Consider the following 23468-nt stretch of genomic DNA (forward strand, 5'->3'; position numbering starts at 1 on the left):
AGTATTAACAGAATTATGTATTGATAGACCGAGCGGGGTGGCGCAGTGGTTAGACACTGGACTCGCATTCGGGAGGACGACGGTTCAATCCCGCGTCCGGCCATCCTGATTTAGGTTTTCCGTGATTTCCCTAAATCACTCCAGGCAAATGCCGGGATGGTTCCTCTGACAGTGCACGGCTGACTTCCTTCCCAATCCTTCCCTAATCCGATGAGACCGATGACCACGCTGTCTGGTCTCCTTCCCCAAACCAACCAACCAATGTATTGATAGATTTGCTCCGCTTGTTGTTGGTTAGGGCAGTCACACTCCATGTTGAAATTACTTGTGCTACAACAAACTGATGTTTTTAGGCAGTGACCAGTGACCATGAATTCTAGCCCTTTAAAGAAATAATGGATACCATCATCATTTATTTACTTTTCAAATATGTCTTAACTTTGATCTTAATGTTTTTATTAATACTGTTACATGTGTTCTTCAGTTTGGCTAAATTCCATCATTTCCAACACATGAGTTTTTGAGTTACCACTGTTTTGCTGCTATATCCTAGGTTTACATGGCAGCTAACATGTCTTATGTAGATGCTGCAAACTTCAAATCAGTTACAATGCACACTATGTAGATATTATAGAAAGGTGAATAATATGTAGCAGTATTGATGTAAAAGATGTTTTCCATCCAGTGAGGAGTAAATTAAATTTAAGATGTCAAATACTCGTACACATGAATGGAATCAAGACTTACATATGGATTGTGTCAGTTTATACTTGAAAGCAGTATATATTGTAGTGCAGACTGTTTTTCTTACAGCCTTAAGTCCAAAGACTGTTTCATGAAGTTCTGTGCACTCCTCTATCCTATGCAAGCCTCTTCATCTTTACGTAGCTACTGAAACCTATATCAATAAGAATTTACTTCCTGAAGCTGAGCTTCGGTTTGCTTAAGTTTTTACCTGCTACAATTCCTTCCATTACGAACAGATGATTCCTTGATGACTCAAGATGTGCCCTATCAACTGCAGTCTTCTTTTAGTCAAGTTGTGCCATAAATTTCTTTTCTCCTTTAATTCAGTACTTTCTCATTCTTTATCCAATCTACTCATGTAATTTTAATCATTCTTGCATAACACCACATTTCAAAAACTACTATTATCTCCTCATCTGAACTGTTTATTGTCCACATTTCACTTCAGAAACAGGCTACGCTCCATACAAGTATCTTCAGACAAGACTTCCTAATACTTAATTTATATTAAATATAAACAAATTACTTTTTCTATTCAAAAATACTTTTCTTGCTTTGCCAGCTTGAATTTCATATCCTTTGTACTAGTCATCATCAGTTATTTTGTGGCTGAAACAGTGAAACTCATCTACTTCCTTTAGTGTCTCATTTCGTAATGCAATTCTTTCAGTATCACCTGATTTTATTTGACTACATTCCATTATCTGCGTTTTGATTTTGTAGATGCTCATTTTATTTCCTCCTTTCAAGATAGTGTCCATTCCATTCAACTGCTCTTTTGAGTCCTTTGATGTCTCTGACAGAATTACAGTGCTGTTGACAAAACTCACAAGTTTTTTTTTTTTTCTCCCTGAATTTTAATTCCCTTCCTCCTTGTTTCCTGAAGAGCTCTCTCAATTAGATAGAGTAGTATCACTCCATTCTGGACTACTGCTTCCCTGTGATGTCATTTGATTCTTAAAATGGCAGTCTGGCTCTTGTACAAGTTCTAGATAACATTTTGCTGCTTGTATTTGATCCCTGTTGCCTTTAGAATTTCAAAGCACATATTCCAGTCAGCACTGCCATAAGCTTTCTCTAACTCTAAAAATGCTGTGATTGTAGGTTTGCTTATCTTTAACCTATGTTCTTAGAGAAGTCATAGACAAATGTAATGTATTGCGAATACATAGAAAGAAGGATCCTTTACTGTATGATTATATGATAGTGGAACAAACACTGGTAGCAGTTACTTCTGTACAATATTTGGGAGTATGCATGCGGAACGATTTGAAGTGGAATGATAATATAAAATTAATTGTTGGTAAGGCGGGTACCAGGTTGAGATTCATTGGGAGAGTCCTTAGAAAATGTAGTCCATCAACAAAGGAGGTGGCTTACAAAACACTCGTCCGACCTATGCTTGAGTATAGCTCATCAGTGTGGGATCCGTACCAGATCGGGTTGACGGGGGAGATACAGAAGATCCAAAGAAGAGCGGTGCGTTTCATCACAGGGTTATTTGGTAAGTGTGATAGCGTTACGGAGATGTTTGGCAGACTCAGGTGGCAGACTCTGCGAGAGGGGTGCTCTGCATCGCGGTGTGGCTTGCTGTCCAGGTTTCGAGAGGGTGCGTTTCTGGATGAGGTATCGAATATATTGCTTCCCCCTACTTATACCTCCCGAGGAGATCACGAATGTAAAATTAGAGAGATTCGAGCACGCACGGAGGCTTTCTGACAGTCGTTCTTTCCGTGAACCATACGCGACTGGAACAGGAAAGGGAGGTAATGACAGTGGCACGTAAGGTGCCCTCCGCCGCACACCGTTGGGTGGCTTGCGGAGTATAAATGTAGATGTAGATGTATAGAAAGAACTATGCTGATAGTTACACAGGAACTGGGAAGTGTCAAACTTAGTCAGTTGTTTGAGAACATGAAGCAAATGATCCATGTTATGACAACTGTGCAAGAAAAAAACAATGAATTAAGTCATCACGTGAAATGGGAATTAAATTAGAACAAAGAAAGACTCCACAAGCTACAAACCCAACTGAAGAAGAGAAAAATGGCCAAGAGCTTACAAAAACATTCGTAATAAAACATTGGAATTTACATAGCAAATTTCGTGCTGAGTAGAACAAAATTAAATTCAGTGCAGAGATAGGGGACATAAACAGGAGCTCTGCAAGAAACCAGCAGTCACTTCTGAAGCTCGAAACTTGGGTACAAGAACAACATGCAGGTTTTAAAATAGAGTTAGATGAAGTACAGCAGGCCATTACAGAAAGGTGTGTTCTTTTGAATTAGATAAACACTTGCTAGAAGATAAAATTAATAGTTCAGTATAAGAAAGATGTTGAGAAATAATTAGTGCTGGTATGAGAAAACTTCCGGAGTTCAAACTGAAGCAAGGGCTGCATCCAGTCACATTCATGCAACAATTTAAGCGTGAATTCTCTCCATTGCAACCTGAGTAACAGAAAATTAATGTATGTGTTACTCATTTGGATGAAGGCACATAACTTTTGAATATATATTGGCCTTCATAATGACAGTGGACACTGAAATCGAGGTTATTGATACCACCAAATTACAGGCACAATGACAGCACAACCTACAAATTTCTGCAAAAATAGTAAAGTGTACACCTTGATGAGTCAGTCAAGGATGCTGAGTTGACAGACATTTTAATACAGAAATTGTAAATGAAATGTGAGCTCTCAGAAGACTGAATATGTGTCCCTCATTATTGATTGTACTGAAGCACTCAACAGTTAATGGCGGCATACACCTTGTTCAAGAACTCCAATTTAATAAACATTTTAATACAGAGATTGCCATTACCAGTAAATGAGATGTTTGTCCTCAGGACAATGAAGACATGTCCCTCATTATTGATTGTACTGAAGCACTCAATACTGAATGGTGGCATAGAGAAAGTGGTAACACAGATGCACGGCATGGTGATGTGGAATCATCATGTGATGATAACTAAAGCGAACAGAATTTCAGAGTGGTGTATAGTGGGAACAAGCACAATGATGCAAGAAGAACTGATGAACATAGGCCATGTTATAATTATCAGCAAGGATGTCGATGCGATTTTCAAAGGAACTACAATTGGAAACTGCATGACAGATCACTACAAAAGACAAGAAGTGAGGATAATGTTTTGCCATGAATATTGCAGAAAAACCAAATTTAGTGCTGCTGTTGCTGGCATTAGCTGACGTTTACAGGCCCCATGATATGACTACAACTTATCAGTATTCCTCTACCAGCTGGCTTTCTAAGACGTCACCAATCATCTTGCCAGTCAGTCCATGAGTGTGCACCTTCCAGTTCAAGTCTGCATGTTCGACATCTACATTCGACGAGCTCTATCCGTCAAAGAGCAGTGCATGTCAGTTGGAACCGAGATGTTGATAGCGTAGCAGATGATACCTACTTTGCCTACAGCATTGTTTCCATAGTGTGACAGACTGTCTCATCAAACTGTAACTTCAAGAGCTGTTATTGAGTAGTCCACTTTCTCATGAAATCTGGGTGATGTTTCATTTGCATTCATTCAGAAGCTGTTCATTTGCTATTCAGAACCTACTGTTAGGATGTGTTTTCTGTGTCAAAAATAAAATTTATTGTTCTTGTATACCTGGGCACACCTCTCTTCTTGTAGTGTGCTTAGTCCCCATCATGCAATACTGAAGTGGTGATACAGGTTTATGACTGTTTTGTCTGCGGAACTGCATTCCTAGTATCTTGTGCTCAACCAGGTAGCCTTCCTCTCTGCGTTCGTGTGTCCTCCACAAGGCATTTCCATGGTTTCTGCACCACACTCAAGCATTCACCAGATGTTGTCAGATTGTTTTCCTTTGTCAGTGTAGACTTTTTGATCTTCCACATTATGGATCATGTGCTTTTTTTTAAATTATTTTCCTTGTTTTACTAGTGCGGCTTCATTTCTCTGTTTCAGCATTCTTGCTCGTGCTGTTTCACTGTGCCAGTTCACTTCTGTTGCTCCCTGTCCATATTGGTCACTAGTCTTGTTTGCCCCTGCCATGGCTTCTTCCAAGCCAGAACAATCATTTTTGCAGCTTCTGGGTCTCATGAACAAATAAAGCGAGTTGGGTCTCACACGATCGCTGTTTCCGGAATCCATGTTGCATGATTTTGTTCACAACTTCACTTGTTTTATTCAGAAATGCTTGGTAACAACACCCCTACATATTATGGACAGGACAGCACAGCTTCTCCATTACGGATGGCACTTCCTGCACACCACCGAACTTCTTCGACAGTGCCTCACACATATCAATGCCTTCCCCTACCCAGGATTCATCTCTTCTGCCTCCATGCTTTATAAGACACTTGGTAATAATGGAGGAGAGCTCACTGCACGCCGCACAAACCAAGTCACGAGCCACCATAATATGAGAAGTGGCATCAGTGGTGGTGGGCAGTTGTGAACAGTTCTGGAGACTGGCCACTTAACGAGGCCAGTAATTCTGACAATTCTATTTTATTAAGTAGCATGCTGGCAACAATGACTACATCTGCTGAAAGTGGAGAAAGATGGGACCATTTTTGTAATGAACAATGATTAGCACACATAACTACTTGTTCATTGGTTGTAAATTTAAAATCACACTAAACTCACAATAAGGGCAAGTACCTGCACCAAGTGCCTATCCACTTCAGATCTTCCTGCATTTCGCTACAATTTTCTAATGCTGCAACTTCTCTGTATACTACAGCATCATCCACGAAAAGCCGCATGGAAATTCCGACACTATCTACTAGGTCATTTATATATAATGTGAAAAGCAATGGTCCCATAACACTCCCCTGTGGCACGCCAGAGGTTACTTTAACATGTGTAGACGTTTCTCCATTGAGAACAACATGCTGTGTTCTGTTTGCTAAAACCTCTTCAATCCAGCCACACAGCTGGTCTGATATTCCGTAGGCTCTTACTTTGTTTATCAGGCGACAGTGCGGAACTGTATCGAACGCCTTCCGGATGTCAAGGAAAATAGCATCTACCTGGGAGCCTGTATCTAATATTTCTACCTGGGAGCCTGTATCTAATATTTTCTGGGTCTCATGAACAAATAAAGCGAGTTGGGTCTCACACGATCGCTGTTTCCGGAATCCATGTTGATTCCTACAGAGTAGATTCTAGGTTTCCAGAAATCACATGATACAGAAGCAAAAAACATGTTCTAAAATTCTACAACAGATCGACGTCAGAGATATAGGTCTATAGTTTTGCACATCTGCTCGACGACCCTTCTTGAAGACTGGGACTACCTGTGCTCTTTTTCAATCATTTGGAACCTTCCGTTCCTCTAGAGACTTGCAGTACACCGCTGTTAGAAGGGGGCAAGTTCTTTCGCGTACTCTGTGTAGAATCAAATTGGTATCCCATCAGGTCCAGTGGACTTTCCTCTGTTGAGTGATTCCAGTTGCTTTTATATTCCTTGGACACTTATTTTGATGTCAGCCATTTTTTCGTTTGTGCGAGGATTTAGAGAAGGAACTGCAGTGCGGTCTTTCTCCATGAAACAGCTTTGGGAAAAGGTGTTTAGTATTTCAGCTTTACGCGTGTAATCCTCTGTTTCAATGCCATCATCATCCCGGAGTGTTTGGATATGCTGTTTTGAGCCACTTACTGATTTAACGTAAGACCAGAACTTCCTAGGATTTTCTGTCAAGTCGGTACATAGAATTTTACTTTTGAATTCACTGAATGCTTCACGCATAGCCCTCCTTACACTAACTTTGACATCGTTTCATGGTTGAGCTTAATACTGTTTCCCTGATTTCTTGACTATCATGCATTATATTTTCATTATGTACATAAACTCCAGAAATCTTGCACAATTATTCATGAACTACTAAATTGTTGTACATATTTACTGATGTGTCCTACATGGTAGTGCACATAGAAAAATGATTATTCCCAAGTAGTAAGATAGTAACACTTTATTTTAACACACATGAAAGGGATAGATTTAAAACAAAGCTCTTAGTGACTCAAAGTAAGTAATGACCTCCTTTATCTGATATTGTTGTTATGGTCTCCAGTCCAAAGATTGGTCTGATGCAGCTCTTCATGCTACTCTGTCCTGTGCAAGCCTCTTCATCTCTGAGTACCTACTGCAACCTCCACCCATCTGAATTTGCTTAGTATATTCATCTCTTGGTCCCCCTCTATGATTTTTACCCTCCACACTTCCCTCCAGTACTAAATTGGTGATCCCTTGATGCTTCAGAATGTGTGATCCCTTCTCCTAGTCAAGTTGTACCACAAATTCCTCTTCTCCCCAATTCTGTTCAGTACCTCCTCAGTAGTTATTTGATCTACCCATCTAATCTTCAGCATTCTTTTGCAGCACCACATTTAAAAAGCCTCTATTCTCTTCTTGTCTAAACTGTTTATCGGCCATGTTTCACATCCATACATGGCTACACTCCATACAAATACTTTCAGAAAAGACTTCCTGACACTTAAATCTATACTCGATATAAACAAATTTCTCTTCTTCAGGAACTCATCTACTACTTTAAGTGTCTCATTTCCTAATCTAATTCCCTCAACATCACCTGATGTAATTCGACTACATTCCATTATCCTCGTCTTGCTTTTGTTGATGTTTGTCTTATAGCTTCCTTTCAAGACTCTGTCTGTTCTGTTCGTCTGTTCTTCCAAGTCCTTTGCTGTCTCTGACAGAATTACAGTGTCATTGGCAAACTTCAAGGTTTTTATTCCTTGTCCTTGGACTTCAATTCCTACTCCAAATTTTTCATTGGTTTCTTTTACTGCTTGTTCTATGTACAGATTGAATAACACTGGGGATAGGCTACAACCCTGTCTCACTCCCTTCTGGTTTCTGTACAAATTATAAATAGCCTTTGATTTCCTGTATTTTACCCCTGCCACACACAGAATTTGAAAAAGAGTGTTGCCTACTCCCAGGGATTTATTTCTACTTTGCTCTTTCAGTGCTCTGTAAAATTCTTCATGCAGTACCATATCGCTCATCTCATCTTCATCTACGTCCTCTTCCATTCCTATAATATTGCCCTCAAGTACATTGCTCTTGTATAGACCCTATATATACTCCTTCCACTTTTCTGATTTCCCTTCTTTGCTTAGGACTGGTTTACCATCTGAGATCTTGATATTCATACAGGTCGTTCTCTTTTCTTTAAAGGTTTCCTTAATTTTTCTGATATAAATAATGGATAATCATCCCAGTTTAGTTCCTTAGCAAATTACAAACAATGCTTGAAGATGAATATGTTCAAGAAGAGGATTTTGAATCCCGAGTTCGTGAATCATGAGTCTAAATCGATTGAATATGATGGAGTAAGTCCATTGGTATGCAGTTAATAACAGAAACTACTAGGCACAAATTCACAGTACATGTACCACAGTAGAATACCGGTCCTGGAATACAAAGTCCACTGGAGGTCATTGTCAGAGAGGTGAAGGCTTACTCGGTGAGAGCTTGCTGCTCATTGTGGCTGCTGCAGTCTATCACCCAGGTCAGACTGCAGCCAGAAAGACGAGGTGTAGATCCAGAAATAGTTCTGGGATGGAGCTGCTTGCAGTAGCTCTGTGAACTGAACTGCCTGTAACAGCTGGGTGCCTTATTAAATACACCCACAGGAGTGGTGGATGTGAAGTTGTGTTCACGGATGTCGTGACCCCATTGATGGTACAGGTGCCATATGCGGTGAAGCAGACACCACTTGTTTGCTTGAGTTCCTTGTGACAATAACGATCGTGTTTGGTTGGCCATGTGATTGACATGATATGCAGCAGACGCATGCTAGTATTCTGTCTGATAATGTTGCCTGCCAGCTTGTGTGGTGACTCTGTCAGTAGCCACCACCATTACTGGAGTTCAGCAACCCATGGATCTCAGGTGTTTGCTGGGCAGCTATTGTTGTGGAACCCACTGATCATGTGGAGGCCTCGGAAGTCCACAAGACAGGCAGCTTCAGCTTCCTCAAACAATGGTGTGGCATGTTCTGAAACGACACTTGCATGTGAAGCCTTAAAAGTTGCAGTTACTGCAGCAATTGTTACCTGGTGACTGTAAAGGTGCCATTTCTTTTCACAAAGTTTATGGACCTTTCTTTTTTGCGGAGGCCACTGTGTCAAGAATGTCATACCTGGACGTGCTGCAAAATTGGTTGTGTGCTCAACCTTATGACGATTCCAACAATTTCATTTTTATGCATGATGGCGTGGCACCTCACTTTCACTTTGAGGTGCGGTGTTGTCGTAGCAACACCATTCCACAATGTTGGATTGGAGGAGGTGAACAACAAGATTTTGTTCATTGCTTTTGGCCTCCTAGGTCACCAGACCTCACATTGTGTGAGTTTGTTCTGTGGGAGTACATAAAAGACAGAGTCTTTGTCCCACCTATGGCAGCTACTCTTCAAAAACTGAGAATTCGAATTGTTGAAGCTGTCAATTCAATAAATGTGGACCTGTTGATTCGTGTGTGGAATGAAATGAATTACCATTTCAGTGTTTCTCTAGCAACACTTGGTGCTTATGTTGACAGTATGGTATAGTAACTATGCAAACATAAAACTTTGAACCTTCCTCCATCCATTTACACTTGCAGTGTGTTTTTGTCTTTCATAGATTGTCTGTAATAAATGACTGAAATCTGTTGATTTGATCTTTCTTTTTGAATTGCCCTGTATAAATTAAACGTCAGTGGTGACAGTGAGCAATGCTTCCATACATCTTTCCTTGCTTTGGCCTCCTGTACCATTTCATCAATGTACTGGCTGCTACTGTCTGCTTCACATAAGGTGATCAGATTAGCCTTTTATCTCTGTAATGGATGTCCTGCTGTCTAATAATGGTGAACATAAATTGAAGAAGAGTGGTAATGTAATATATACACCACTCACAGATCTCACTCGCAGACCTCAATCCTATTCCAGTTGCCTATGAGGGACTACAAGAAGTGATCTGTGATAGTGCGACTTGTTATTAAGATGGCACCAATCCTTCCAACCGTTATTACCAGTAGGTGAATCCTGATGGTGCTGATGCTTATTTATTTAAGAAGGTCCTCATTTGGCATCACAGGACTGGGTGGACCCATTAACAGACCTCCCTAACTCAGAAAAAATCTAAGGGATACTAGGAATTGAACCCAAATTCTTCTGCACCAATGGAAGTGACCCTAACTGTTCAGCTATGGAGACAGTCGTCTGAGACTGGAATCCATATTATAAGAAGCATTCTGAAAATATATTAATGCAATGCATGGTTTTTTTTAACTTAAGTGTGCGCCCTCTTATTAGTCACAGTATTAAAATAGCTTCTCCAGTGCCCCTAGCTCTCCAAAAATCAAACGAGTTCTCTCATAATTTACTTTCTGTTCTCCCTTCTTTTTTTCAAAGAAGTTCTCTTGTGAGTTTTTATTGCTTAATTGATAGACTAATCATATGGTAATTTTCATAACTTCCTTTGGAAGTGTAATAGTTACATTCTTTTCAGAATCAAATGGAACTTATGCAGTTTTGTAAATTTTATTCATAGACTTGTATAGTTTTACCTCAGTTCTTTGGTCACATGCTGGTAAGAATACATCTGGTACTTAATGAATATCTCGCTGCTGGACGTTTATTCCTCCAGTGTATGTGCTAGGCATTTTTTTTCCAGAGATAAGGATTGAATATCTTGACTCTGTTTACATCTTCTTACCATAATTTCTGCTTCAGCTACTCAGTTACCTTTTGACGTATAATCACTGTGCTGTGTGCAGCTTGTGGATTTCCCTATCTCATGTATCTGTCTTATGTAATTTATCCACCATTCACTCTTCTTTAGTTTTTGCACATTTCTAATTAATTTCATTACTGAGTGACCAGTTTTACTGTTGTTCACCTTCAGTAGTTTTATCTTTTTGTTATTATAAGGGTTGATCAAAAAGTTCCCGTTCAAAGACTGTACAGTCCAAAATCAGTACGCTACCCAGGCAGAATTTCTGTGAGCATTGAGGCAGCCATACCCTTTGACATAAAAGGTTGATGGTACTTGTTCGGTAAAATACTGTACGCTGCTGCATGAAGTAGTCCTCAACTGCCTAGTGTAAATCCTCGTCCAACAGGGATCATTGACTGTTTAAGGCCTTTTTTAAGTGACTGAAGGTGCAATAATTACATGGGGAGAGATCAGGAATATAGAGCAGGTGCTGGAGTGTCTCCTACTAGAGTTAGCGTAACTTCTGCATTGTGACATTTGCAATATGGGGACTTGCATTATCATAAAGCAGCAGCACTACTTGTCGAACCATTCCACAATGATGATTTTTGATAAACATACTGCCCCATACACATTCTTCATTCTCTGGTGGATGTCTACCCGTGTTTGTCCTTCAGCAACCAAGAAAAAGAATAACAGCACATTGCTCCTATTTGGATGCATTTGGTAATAATGTAGTACATGTTCCTGCATTTACCACATACACATCAGAGAGACACAGATGCCACACTAATCTCTTGCGTATGTGTCTTTTACATCTTCAAATTTAACACATATTTCGGACAACAACACATATAAGTCACTGAGTAAGTTGACCTGTGTACAAGTCGGCATTCGATTAAACACTGAGTCTCAGTCTAGCGGCCGCTGCTCGGCTGGCCGCTTAGGTGGCGCAGCTGCTGCGTGGCTGGCAGACAGCGCCGCACGTAGAGGACGTGCGTAATTGCGCGGCGGCACTTTGAATAATCGGCGAGTCACAACAGTGTCAAAGTGCATACACCTGAATCAGAGTCATTTTACAGGGCATATTCTGCAGCTCAAATGGAGAATTTTTTATCACCCCTTATACTTTATTGATTTCAGTGTAATCCAAGGCTGCCTCTTTTTTGCCTTTTTCGCTACTAGTACCTACTGTGTTGCATTTGCTATACTTCTTGTAGGAGGTAACAGTAACTCTTTGAAGCATCCTTATTTCTTTTATTAAATGCAGTTGAAGACAGTCTAAAATTTTAGTTCCTTCAACTTTGCAGTGTTTCAGTTGCTTCGTCTTGAATTTCAATTAGTGTTGTATTAGCACTAGGTTATGAGCACTGTTATATGAGCATTCAGACATTCTGTGTGCTATCCATAATTAGCGTTCCTTTTGTCTCTTAGCTCATCCTGAGTAGACCCTGCCCAAAGGTCAAAGTAGGAGACCATTTTACAACATCTGTAATATTCTATCCAGGAAGAGAGCATTTTGTCATTTTCAGAATAGTGCTATGAGAAACAGGGGATATGCGTGGTGGTTTCCTGTTGTCTTCTTCATAACTGTACTGCAACTGTTAAGCCAGTACTGGTACACTGGCTTAAAGTTGTTCAATTACCTGTGGAACTTCTGCCTTCCTCCAGGAAGTGCACCATCTCCAGCAGAGAGAGCTCCTACATATTGGTGACCACCTTGTCCCATTTGCTTCACAGACAATTGCTCTTTTCGCCATAGCTCTGGTAGGAGGTCATTTCAGTATACTGTACCAACAGCCAGCCAGTTGTAGTGTACAGGGGGAAAACAGAGAAGTTTGAATAAAAGACATGCAAGTTAAGTGGGAAGGTAACAGGTCCGGGGAGGAAGGCTCCATAAAATGAGTCCTTTTTGCCTTTTTCAGTAATTGCTCTTTCAGGCGTTTAGGCTGATGTTGTCTTCATCTCAAAATTTTTGCTTATTCTTAATCTGTAATTTTTGGCTTTACATATATGGAGCTTTGGCTTAAGCAATAATATATGGGCATGAAACTGACAAATCTTTGTTTCATGAAATTTTGGGTGAACTTCCAGATGCTGGTATCTTCCTGCCACAATATTTTGGCCCAGTCTTCTTACACTGAACTTTTTTGCCAATATATATCATACAACTGAAGACTGCATCCAAATATCACAGCAGGAAGTTACCAACATCTGGCAGTTCACCCAAAATTTTGCAGAACAATCTGCACTCTAAAAATGTTTTAGATCTGTGAAATCACTGTTTATTACATTTCATTTGCAGGAGAAGGACATCACTGCCAGTAGCAGTCCAGAACTACACTACAACAAAGCCATTGTGAGTATTAAATGAGACATATTTTGTAGGGCTTTTACTGGAACTGTGAAAATTATCTTATTGCTAATAGCTTACAACAAACTATTGTTGTCCTTGTTGGGCCTTGTTTTATTTCTGTAAAACACTGTACAAACTTTTGCTTGATTCTCTATTTTATGCCTAAAAACTATAGTATATGCACTTTTATCTTGTTGTGAATTCTCACCTGAAAGCACATTAATCTTAAAGATGGAATTGTACAGGGTGGCCTACTTTTATGTATTTTATTGCTTGATGGCATGTAATTTGTAAAGTAGGGGGAAAATTGTTTCATTGTACAACGAGTACAGGTTTGTTAACACTTCCCTGAAGACAAACAGTAGTGAATGCTTTACATTGTGTAACTGATAGTTATTAACTGAACTGATAATTGCAGATCATGACTTAGGCTCAAACTCAGAATCAAGATTATTTAAAACTGTACTAGTTCTTCTTCTCACCCATATTTCTTACTTCTTCTGTTCTTCTTCTCCATTTGTTGTTGTTGTTGTTGTTGTTGTTTTTGTTGTTGTTGTTGTTGTTCTTCTTCTTCTTCTTCTTCTTCTTCTTCCTCTTCCTTTCCCCCGCTTCCTTTCCTTATATGCACATAAAATTTTGGATAGCTGCTAACGGCATCTAATGTATGACATTGTAAAAGTTGTTATTACGCTTTTTTGATGTAGAGCTTTGGATTGGGGTTACTGAAATGCTTTCACAATTTTCTAAACTTCCAGAATGTTTATTCTGTGACTGCATTGTTTGACACAGCTGTGATATTTTAACTGTTAGTCTCAATAAATAATTTCATATTCAGTGTGTAACTGCCGCTATATTGCCTTAGCATTAAAGGAGAGCACTCACCGAAAAGCAGAAGATAGGCAACACACAAAAGACAGAAAACTTGCTAGGTTTTTGGAATTATCCTTTGATGAACTAGAGTAAGATAAAACACACACACACACACACACACACACACACACACACACACACACACACTTGTGTCCCTACATGATGCTGGCATAGGTGTGTGTGTGTGTGTGTGTTTTAAAGAATAACTCCAAAACCCAGATTTTTTTTTTCTTTTGAGCCTGTCAGCTACTCAACGCTCTTGTTTTTCATTGAGTGGTCTTTCATAATCCTAAAGTATTTACATTCTGCAGGAACTTTCTTACAACATTTATGCCACTGTATTAATTTACACAAAGAGATTACGATAGTATTCTACCTGCTGGGTTTCTGAAGTCCTTGTTGTTGCCAGTTGTCACAGGTACATATAAGTTGTAAGTGGCTGATATTATGTTAACATTGTAGTCATCGTGATTCTTTACCTATGCTTGTGCATGTAGTAAAATGCTTTTGTATAATCAGAGAAACTAGTGCAGCTTAGAATTTTCTACAAGTTTCAACAGTTTTATGAACGAGCAAAATCTACATATGCATGTCTCCCCTCAATTGAGATTCGAACTACTCACAAGTTATTTTTATTTCCTCTCACCGCTCCTTTCCTTCCATGCTCTTATTTGACCATACGATTATTCATCCTTGTATATAATGATGAACCAACCTGCATAACTTACTATCCCCTTTGGAAAGTACAGGATGAAATAACATCAGTATTGTGAAAAGGATAGATTGTTAGCTACCATACAGAGAAGATGTTGAGCCACAGACAGACACTGCTGTAGCAGTCTTTGCATTGTGTCTGTCTGTGACTCAGTGTCTTGTCCATATGGTGAGTTGCAATCTGTCCTTTTCATAATATTGTTACTGTTCCCTTTGCCAGACATTTAGTGCACATGTCTTTTTTTAAATTTCTTTTGACTGTTCTCTCTTTTCCTTTTCTGTTTTTCAGCACACTTATTGAAATGTATTTCAGACATTTCTCCTTTCGGATCCTTGTTTCTTATTCATTTCATATTATTATTACTGTTAGAGCAGGGTCTATGCAAGATTAAAAGATAGTACCAGTAAGCTTATCTGGAAATTCCTGACAAATTTGATTTCTTTGCACAATCTGTGGGCTGAGGATTATTACCTGTAGTATCTGAGCATACATCACATGCTGACTCAGTGTCAGTACGATTTTGCACCTAATATTTTCAAATTTTATAGTTGCTGTTAGGGTTAGTAAAACCTTTTAGTGGGTACTTTGGAAGACTATCAAAAACTTGTATTATCTGAAATGTAGAGATTAATGAGACCAAGAATTTTTCTTTGAAGTTATTTTATTCTCGGAGATCTTGGACCTCCCACTGTCTGTATGCCTCCCCCTTTGTCCCTGTGTGCCCTTGTCCCTACTGAAGGTGTCTCCCCCTCCATTAATGCTGATGCCTGTGTGGTCTACCCTTGCCCTTGACCTTCTCCGACCTATCCATGTCTCCTGCTGGAGGATCGAACCAATAGTTTTGAGAGTTAGCACAGTTTGAGTGCTTTTATATATGTTTGTCGGCAGTATTAAGTAATTCGTCTCATGATACCAAGTACTGGCCAGCAGTTCCATCTCACTATTTTGTAATTTTGTGGGGGAACTTTTATTTTGTAAGAAATCAACAAAGTTTCATAAACTTTGCAAAAATGCTATTTGCAGCTCAGAACGTTGAATGGTTTTGCTCCTGAAATGGTTGGAATCTGTGGACATGTTTGCGCAAGAAATTGGCAATTTTAAATTCTCGGGGTTTCAGCTATATCTAATATGATAAATTTACAGACACATAGCACATAAATTACTGTTGTCATACTAGCAGAATTGAGTGAAGAAAATCCAGGACAGAATAACGACAATATGAAGTAAGATAAATTGCTATTCAGCATGTAAAGGTGTTGAGTGGCAGATGGGCATATGGAAACAATGCTGTTAGATATTGTAAGCCATCAGACAGTCCTTCTTTAGCTGCAGAAACAGACACACACATTCCTACATGGACAACTCATACAGTGTGCCCACTGTCGTTTCTGGACATCGAGACCTGACTGTGCTGAGTGACAATCTTGAGTGGAGTGGGTAGTGGGGACAAGGTAGTGGGGAGGTAGAAGTGTAGTGGAGTAGGGGTGGAAGAAGGTGCTGTAGTGCTTCCTGTGGGAGTGTGTGGGGTGTGATGAGGACAGTATGGGGAGAGGAGAGGAGCAGAGAAGGGGGAAGCACTGTGCAGGTGTGCTGTGGGGAGTGGGGAATGAGACACTGAAGTGTGAGCAGGAAAGTGGATACAAGCAAGTGGGGGGCAGGGAATAGTGAAGATTGAGGCTAGTGCAGTTACAGGAATGAAGTATGTATTGCAGGGAGAGTTCCCGCATCATAATTCAGAAAAGCTGGTTTCAGTGGAACAATCCACATGGGACAGGCAGTGAAGCAGTTGTCGAAGTCAAGCAAACAAGGGAGTGTCAAAAAGTGAGGAGACTGACTCTACCTACGAGAAAATGCTTTACCTGCGTGTCTACATTTACAAATTATCACCTTCAGAATAGTCAGCTTGTACAGCAATAAAGTGCTCCCAGCATTTCTGCCACTGCTGAAATGTGTCCTGGAAGTTCCCTTTTTGGATCATTCTACCAACATCTGCAGTTTGCACTGAATCTCTGCAGTGATGATGAAACAGCAGCCTTTGAGCTGGATATCTAGCTCTATGAAGATGGTGAAGTCCATAGGAGCCAAATCTGGCAAGTAGGGTCAGTGTGCAAGTACAATAATCTTGAACCCTCTTGCTGGTGAAAAATTCACATGTGAAGAAAATGACGTGATGGGGTATGTCATCAACATGGAGCAGCCAGTTTTTCATGCCCCAGAGATGTGGTCACTTTCGCCGAATGTTATACCATGGGTACCTTAAAATTTGGCCGTAGAACTCGCTGTTGATGGTCTGACCGCTGGCGACTAATTCATGATGCACAATGTCACAAATGTCAAAATGATGAACATGCTCTTGGTCAAGCTGCAGACCTGCCTTGCCTTTTTCAGTTGTGGATATGAGAAGCTCTTCTGGTATGGAGACTGTTGCTTTTTGGCAGGCTTCGACATGGTGTTCCTACTGCTCCTGGGCCAGCAGCCTGGGGTCACACTTGGCAGCAACATGACACATGTTGAAACACGGATAAGGCTTGCCTACACTGTTCCGTATGACACGCAGACAATGGCAGCAACATTGTAGATTGTTCTCTTATGATCCTCCTGCACAAGTTGTCGAATGGCTTCAACATTTTGGGATGTCTTGCTTGTGAAAGATGATCTTCATCTCTCATTGTTTTCTGGTGATGTATTCTGCTCTTGAAGCACAGGTCAAACCCAAAACATTGTGCATGACTCATTGCAGCATCACTGTACACTTGAATCACATCAAACATCTCTGCAGGTGATTTCCACAGCATCGCATAGAATTTCATGTTCGCTCATTGTTCTTATTTACTGTTCATGTTCAAATTGTGGATGTGGTAATAAATGTGGTCAGCATAGTCCCAGATGCACAGCTCCCTTTGTAAATAGGATGTTGGTTCTCGGTACACTGACTCGCGAAGGCTGGCACTGCCCATGCCTGTGTGTGCAGTCTTGTGCTGCCTTCGGTTTTTGTGTTATAGAGATAATCTTGAAACTTTTTGATACCTGCTTATATCATGTTGCACAACATACTCGGCAGCTAGGTAGTTTAGCGGTGTCTTGGCCACAGTTTAGTAGTGGCAATTCCTGTGGACAGACAGCTTGTTAGTGGTTATGCCCACATAGAATGCAGTAGGGTGGTGCAGCTGATTTGCTGGACCAAATGGTTGCTTTCACAGGTGGTCCTGTCTTTGATGGGGCAGGAGATGCCCATGACAGAACTGGAGTAGGTAGTAATGGGATTAGGTATGGGGCAAGTCTTGCATCTAGCTCTCATGCAGGGATGTAGGGCATGGGACCAGGGTTGGGAGCAGGGGTTGAATATGGCTAGACAAGGATATTGCATGGGTTGAATGGATGATGAAATGCAACTGTGGGAGGGTACCGAGGGTATTTCTGACTCCAGGACACTAGGAGAAATAGTCAAAATACTGATGGAGAATGTGATTCTGTTGCTCCAGTTGTGGGTGGTACTGAGTTAGTTAGTTACATGTTCCATAAATCATTTGGACAATTCTTTTATTGAAGTGATATGTAACAAGGCAGTTCACAGTTTAGTGTTAACATTAATGAACACATTATTTTTTAGTCGTACTCATGCAGGTACACTTAAAAATGAGATGTTCTCTTTTTTTACAGACCACCAGTTTTTATATAGAAATTCGTCCTTGAAATAGACAGACTTGTCAGGAAGAAATGATTTTAAGTTAGATTTAAATCTTGCTTTGTTACCTGTTTTGTGGTATTGGACAAATGATCAAAATTTTTGTTGCTTTATATGGAACTTCTTTCAAGGCCATTGGAAACTTTAATAATGGGTATAAAAAGTTTTTTTTTTTGTGTAGTGTTGGACATATGGACATCACTGTTCTTGTGATGGATTGTTTATGATCATTTCCATTAGCTAATACACGTATTGTGGCAGTGCACTTAATATACTTAACTCCTGTACATGACGACCATGGGTGAACACCACATATTTATTCTTACTGCTCACTTCTGTGCAATCAGTATTTTTTTGTAAGTGATGGGTTACCCCGGAAAAACATTCCATGATATATTACTAAGTGGAAATATGCAAATTGTGTCAGGAGGTTAATTCATTTGTTTCCAAGATTGGTAATTGTATGAAGACCACAAGTAGTTGAATGGAATTGTTTCAGTAGTTCGGTTTAGCTCCTTCCACTTCAGTTTTTCATTAGTATGTGCTCCCAAAAATTTGGAGCATTCTACATGATTTACTGACTCCTCTTCATAAGCTACATCAATAGTTGGTACTACTCTATTTGTTGTACAAAAGTAAATATAGTGTGTTTTTTCAAAATTAATGGAGAGTCCATTTTTAGAGAACTAGTTGACAATTGAAAGTTCCTGGCAGATTAAAACTGCATGCCAAATCAAAGCTCAAACTCGGGGTCAGTGCCTTTCACAGACAAGTAGCTTTGCCAACTGAGCTACTCAAGCACGACTCACGACCCACCCTCACAGCTTCAGTTCTGCAAGTACCTTGTCTCCTACCTTCCAAACTTCACAGAAGCTCTTCTGGAAACCTTACAGAACTAGCACTCTTGGAAGAAAGGATATTGCGGGGACGTGGCTTAGCCACAGCCTGAGAGATGTTTCCAGAATGAGATTTTTCACTCTAACTCGGAACCTTTGCCTTTCACGGGCAGGATGTTTCGAAGGTACGAGATGAGGCACTTGCAGAATTGAAGCTGTGAGGATGGGCCATGAGTTGTTCTTGGGTAGCTCAATTGTTAGAGCACTTGCCCGCGAAAGACAAAGGTCCCAAATTCGAGTCTCAGTCCAGCACACAGTTTTAATCTGCCAGGACCTTTCATACCAGTGCGCACTCCGCTGAAGAGTGAAAAATCTCATTCAGGATACTTTACAATTCTTTGAAAAATAATAATTCATTGCAAACATTGTTAACAATCTTTGCCATTGCTTTCTCAGTAATAGGATAAATTATAACACTAGTATTGTGTGCAAAAACTACCAATTCTGCTTGTTGAATGTTAAGTGATGGGTCATTCATATGTTTAAGGAATAGGGGTGGACCCAAAATTGAGCCCTGTGGGACACCTTTTGTGATTTCTCACCAGTCTAAAATTTTCTACCCTTCCAACATTGTTTGAATTATTCAGCACAACTTTTACATTCTATTTGTTAAGTATGATACAAACTTGAGTTTTTGTGAGAGTGTAACACGATGTATGCAGTGAAATGCCTCAGAAATATAACAAAACATACCAACTGGTGATGTTTTATTATTATTTAAGGCTTATAATATTTGATGAGTGAATGTATAAATAGCATTCTCAGTTGAGCAACCCTTCTGAATTGCTAACTCTTGATATGCTAATTAAATTGTTTGTACTTAAGTGTGGCTCTACTCTCAAGTACATTACATTTGTTTTAATATTTTGAGAAAAGATATTGTAAAGAAAATTGGATGAGAATTATTTAATTCCTTCTTGATACCTTTCTTATGGACAGGTTTAACAGTTGCACATTTTAATCTATCTCAAGGAAGTTGCTCCTTTGTAGCAGGTTAGTGGGTATGTGGGGCAGGATAGGTGACAGGAAAGGTAAGGTATGAGAGATCTGTTTCTGGGCAATGTTAGTGAAGGTCTGTGAAGGTGCAGTGAGATTTTTGGCATGTTTGGAGAGCGGCTCCTCATCACTGCAGATGCAACAACCATGGATAGTAAGGGTGTATCGTAGGGGCTTCTTGGTGTGGAATGTGTATCAACTGTTAAAATGGATGTGTTGCCAGTGGTTAAATAGGTTTGGCGTGGATGCAGGAACTGACAGAGTCACCCTCATTGTGGAGGTCGATGTTGAGGAGGGTGGCTCGTGAGACTGAAGAGGACCAGGAGAAGCGAATGGAGGAGAAGTTGTTGATGCCATGAAGGAATGTGAGAGGGTGCCCTCGCCCTCAGTCTATGTCATGAAGATGTCGTCAATGAATTTGAACTGCTCCCTACCCCTTCTGTACCCCACTACACACCCCAGCCAAGGTCACTGTGCACTGCAGTCAGGCCTCAGTGCCCAGAGACCGTAACCGTGTGTGTGTGCTTTTGTGTTTTTCTACATCTAAAGAAGATTCAATAGCTTATAATATCATAACAGTCTTCTTTCAATATGTTTGTCTGTCACTCAGTGCCTCATCCGCATGATGAGTAGCAATCTATGCTGTCTTATATTGTTTTTTTGTGCTACTATTTATGTATTATCAACTGGCGTCTGTCTTATTATATCTTTGTTAGGTAACATCTGTGTAGGATCGACAATGGCGATAGTGGAAGTAAACCAAACCTTGAAAACCAAAGACATTACTAACTATAAAATACAGAAAACAACATCTCAATAGAACTTAGGTTATATTGAACGGCATAACAACTACCCATCACATAATAATTATTGATTAATGCTTTACTCATTACAATAATGTAAAAAATTCTATAAAATGCATAATTTACAAGTGGATATCAAACCACACTTTTGAGCTTAGGGCTGGGCTCTTTTTCATAGTAGTGCAAAATATTGGCTCTGATATCTGGTCTAGGCATCCAATGTTGTGGAAGCACTATTTTTATCAGTTTCCGTAGTACATTTCTCCATCTGATCTGTAATTGTTTATGCATGTCTATACAGTATGTCTCCTAAAAATAATCACACTGTTGATTAAACTGTAGAGAGCTTTATGAGAAGATGCCACTGGAAGTTTCAAGTTCACACAGAGGTTGAAAGTTTAAACACAATCTCATTTTGACAAACTGCCTATTGGCTTCTGTCTCGGGTTCTTCGGCCGACGTTCATCTAATGATTTTTCTGACGTTTCGCCAGCACGAGTGGCTGGCATTGTCAAAGCTTCACCCTCCATTGCCGGTGGTGAAGCTTTGACAATGCCAGCCACTTGTGCTGGCGAAACGTCAGAAAAATCATTAGATGAATGTTGGCCGAAGAACCTGAGACAGAAGCCAATAGGCAGTTTGTCGACAAGTGGCCACGAAAGCCTTAACAATTTTGTACAATCTCATTTTATTTGTCAGGAACAAAAGCAAAATTATCTGGCGCATTTACTGATCACTGCATATGCTTATATTCAGAGAACCAGCACAAAATTGTGAACCTCTATACTCAGATATAGTCATATCTGCAAACAATAAATATTCATGTGGCGTGTAGTAATACAACTTACACGAGGTATGATTCTGGTCACTTTTTGAGGTGTCGTGATTGCTGCTATAGTGGAACAGTATCAGAAAAAGAGCAGCTTATTTTGAAACTTTGAAGTGATTTAGCTGTGGTGCAAAAAGAGTTAGCAGTGGAGTGTACTGCAGTCTGCAGTATAGTACTGTTAGGCCAATACCAAAAGACTGGACTCCTGTCAGGCATTCCAAATCAGCGAAAAAATGCAGGAGACAATGGAAGTCTGACTGCTTCAATCCAGCTGTCTCCAGTATCTTCAGTGCTTTAGATACTGGATACAAAAGCACCAAGACAGCCCAAGAAGTTCCAAAATAGACTGACAGTACAGGACATAAGGTGCAAACTAAGTGTAGGAAGAAAAGCTGTAAAAGGCAAAGAATGTCTTAATGCTGGTTAGTAGCAGTGGACGGAGAATGTCAGAACAGATTCAGAACTCTTTGGAAAGTGGTTACCAAGTAACTACTGTTTTTCAGCCACATGCAGGGCTTGGCGAAGTCACCAACGATTTAGGTTCTTTGTGGTAGGACCTTGGAAACAAAGGTCATGTAATAATAGTAATGGGTGCAGGTAACAGTTTACAGAGTAATCCCAATTATACAGTCGATGATAACATCAGGCTCATTGCTGAGAATCCTCCTCACACTGGTGTGAAGACCATGTTACTTTTATGGGCAACTATGGAAAATGGAAATGAGTGTTTGGCATCATTGGCCGGGAGGCCCCTTGCAGGGCAGGTCCGGCCGCCTTGGTGCAGGTCTTATTACATTCGATGCCACATTGGGTGACCTGCATGCCGGATGGTGATGAAATGATGATGAAGACAACATAACACCCAGTCCCTGAGTGGAGAAAATCCCCGACCCAGCAGGGAATTGAACCTGGGCCCATAGGACGGCAATCCGTCATGCTGACCACTCAGCTATTGGGGCGGACATGGGCAACTATGATAAGCCCAGATGAAGTTTTCAGTGGAATGTGTTAATGCAGAGCTTCGAAAATCTCTCATGGCAGAGGGACATTGGTGTGATTCGTGCATTGCCTGTCCATCTGTTAACATCGTACACAGCATAGTTTGCTTGTGAATGCTTCTGTTAAAAGGACAGTTGCATAAATGATTGCCAGAAGCATCTAGTTTGATCAAAGCAGTATCCAATCTATGCCATTATGTTCGCTAGGCTTTCTGCAGTAAATTCATCTGAAAGACAGAGCTGGAGAAAAAATATAATTATAGTTGATACAGCTACTAATATAACAAAATACAGCAAGTTGGACAAAGCCAAAGATATTCAAGAAAATGCATTTAGTGTCTTCACAACACCTGTCTCATTTACATGCAGAAAAATGAAGGGATAAATGAACTTAAGCAGACCTTTCGTACACGTCAGAACATCTCATCGAAATCACTGAAACTGAACAGAATCATCTGGCTAGACAGGAGCTAATATCTTAATGCTGCATAACAAATAGGAAGAAAGGGGAAATGGCTATATATGCAAAAAAAGGAGTGAAGTCACAGGTCAATCAGGTTGACGACTGTTGTGTGGAATAGATTTTTGACTGATGTTCCACAATATTGTACCAGGAGGCATACAAGCTTGTAGTACTGACAGTACTGTAGGCCGCCAGTAAAAAGTATCTTGTGCTTCATAAAGCAGCTAGAAACAGTTCTGATAGTATTATGCATATTTAATGCAAAATAATTGTCTGTGAAGACTTTAATATTGATTATTTATCACATGGTACTGACCCATGGCACCTAGAGTTGATGATGTGCAGCTTTTGTTTATTTTCCACAGTAGAATTCCTTACAAGGAC

The 23468-nt window shown here is 40.1% G+C and overlaps 1 protein-coding gene across 1 annotated transcript in view; it reads left to right on the forward strand.

Annotated features, from left to right (window-relative positions):
• The window catches only part of LOC126094922 (tetratricopeptide repeat protein 5-like), a 134881-nt gene that overhangs the window by 82084 nt on the left and 29329 nt on the right, over positions 1-23468 (forward strand). Inside the window, exon 5 of the mRNA XM_049909569.1 lies at positions 12779-12832. Within this exon, the coding sequence (XP_049765526.1) occupies positions 12779-12832 (54 nt within the window). The remainder of the gene's footprint in view (positions 1-12778; positions 12833-23468) is intronic.

Source organism: Schistocerca cancellata, chromosome 8, assembly GCF_023864275.1.
Source record: "Schistocerca cancellata isolate TAMUIC-IGC-003103 chromosome 8, iqSchCanc2.1, whole genome shotgun sequence".
Lineage (NCBI taxonomy): Eukaryota > Metazoa > Arthropoda > Insecta > Orthoptera > Acrididae > Schistocerca > Schistocerca cancellata.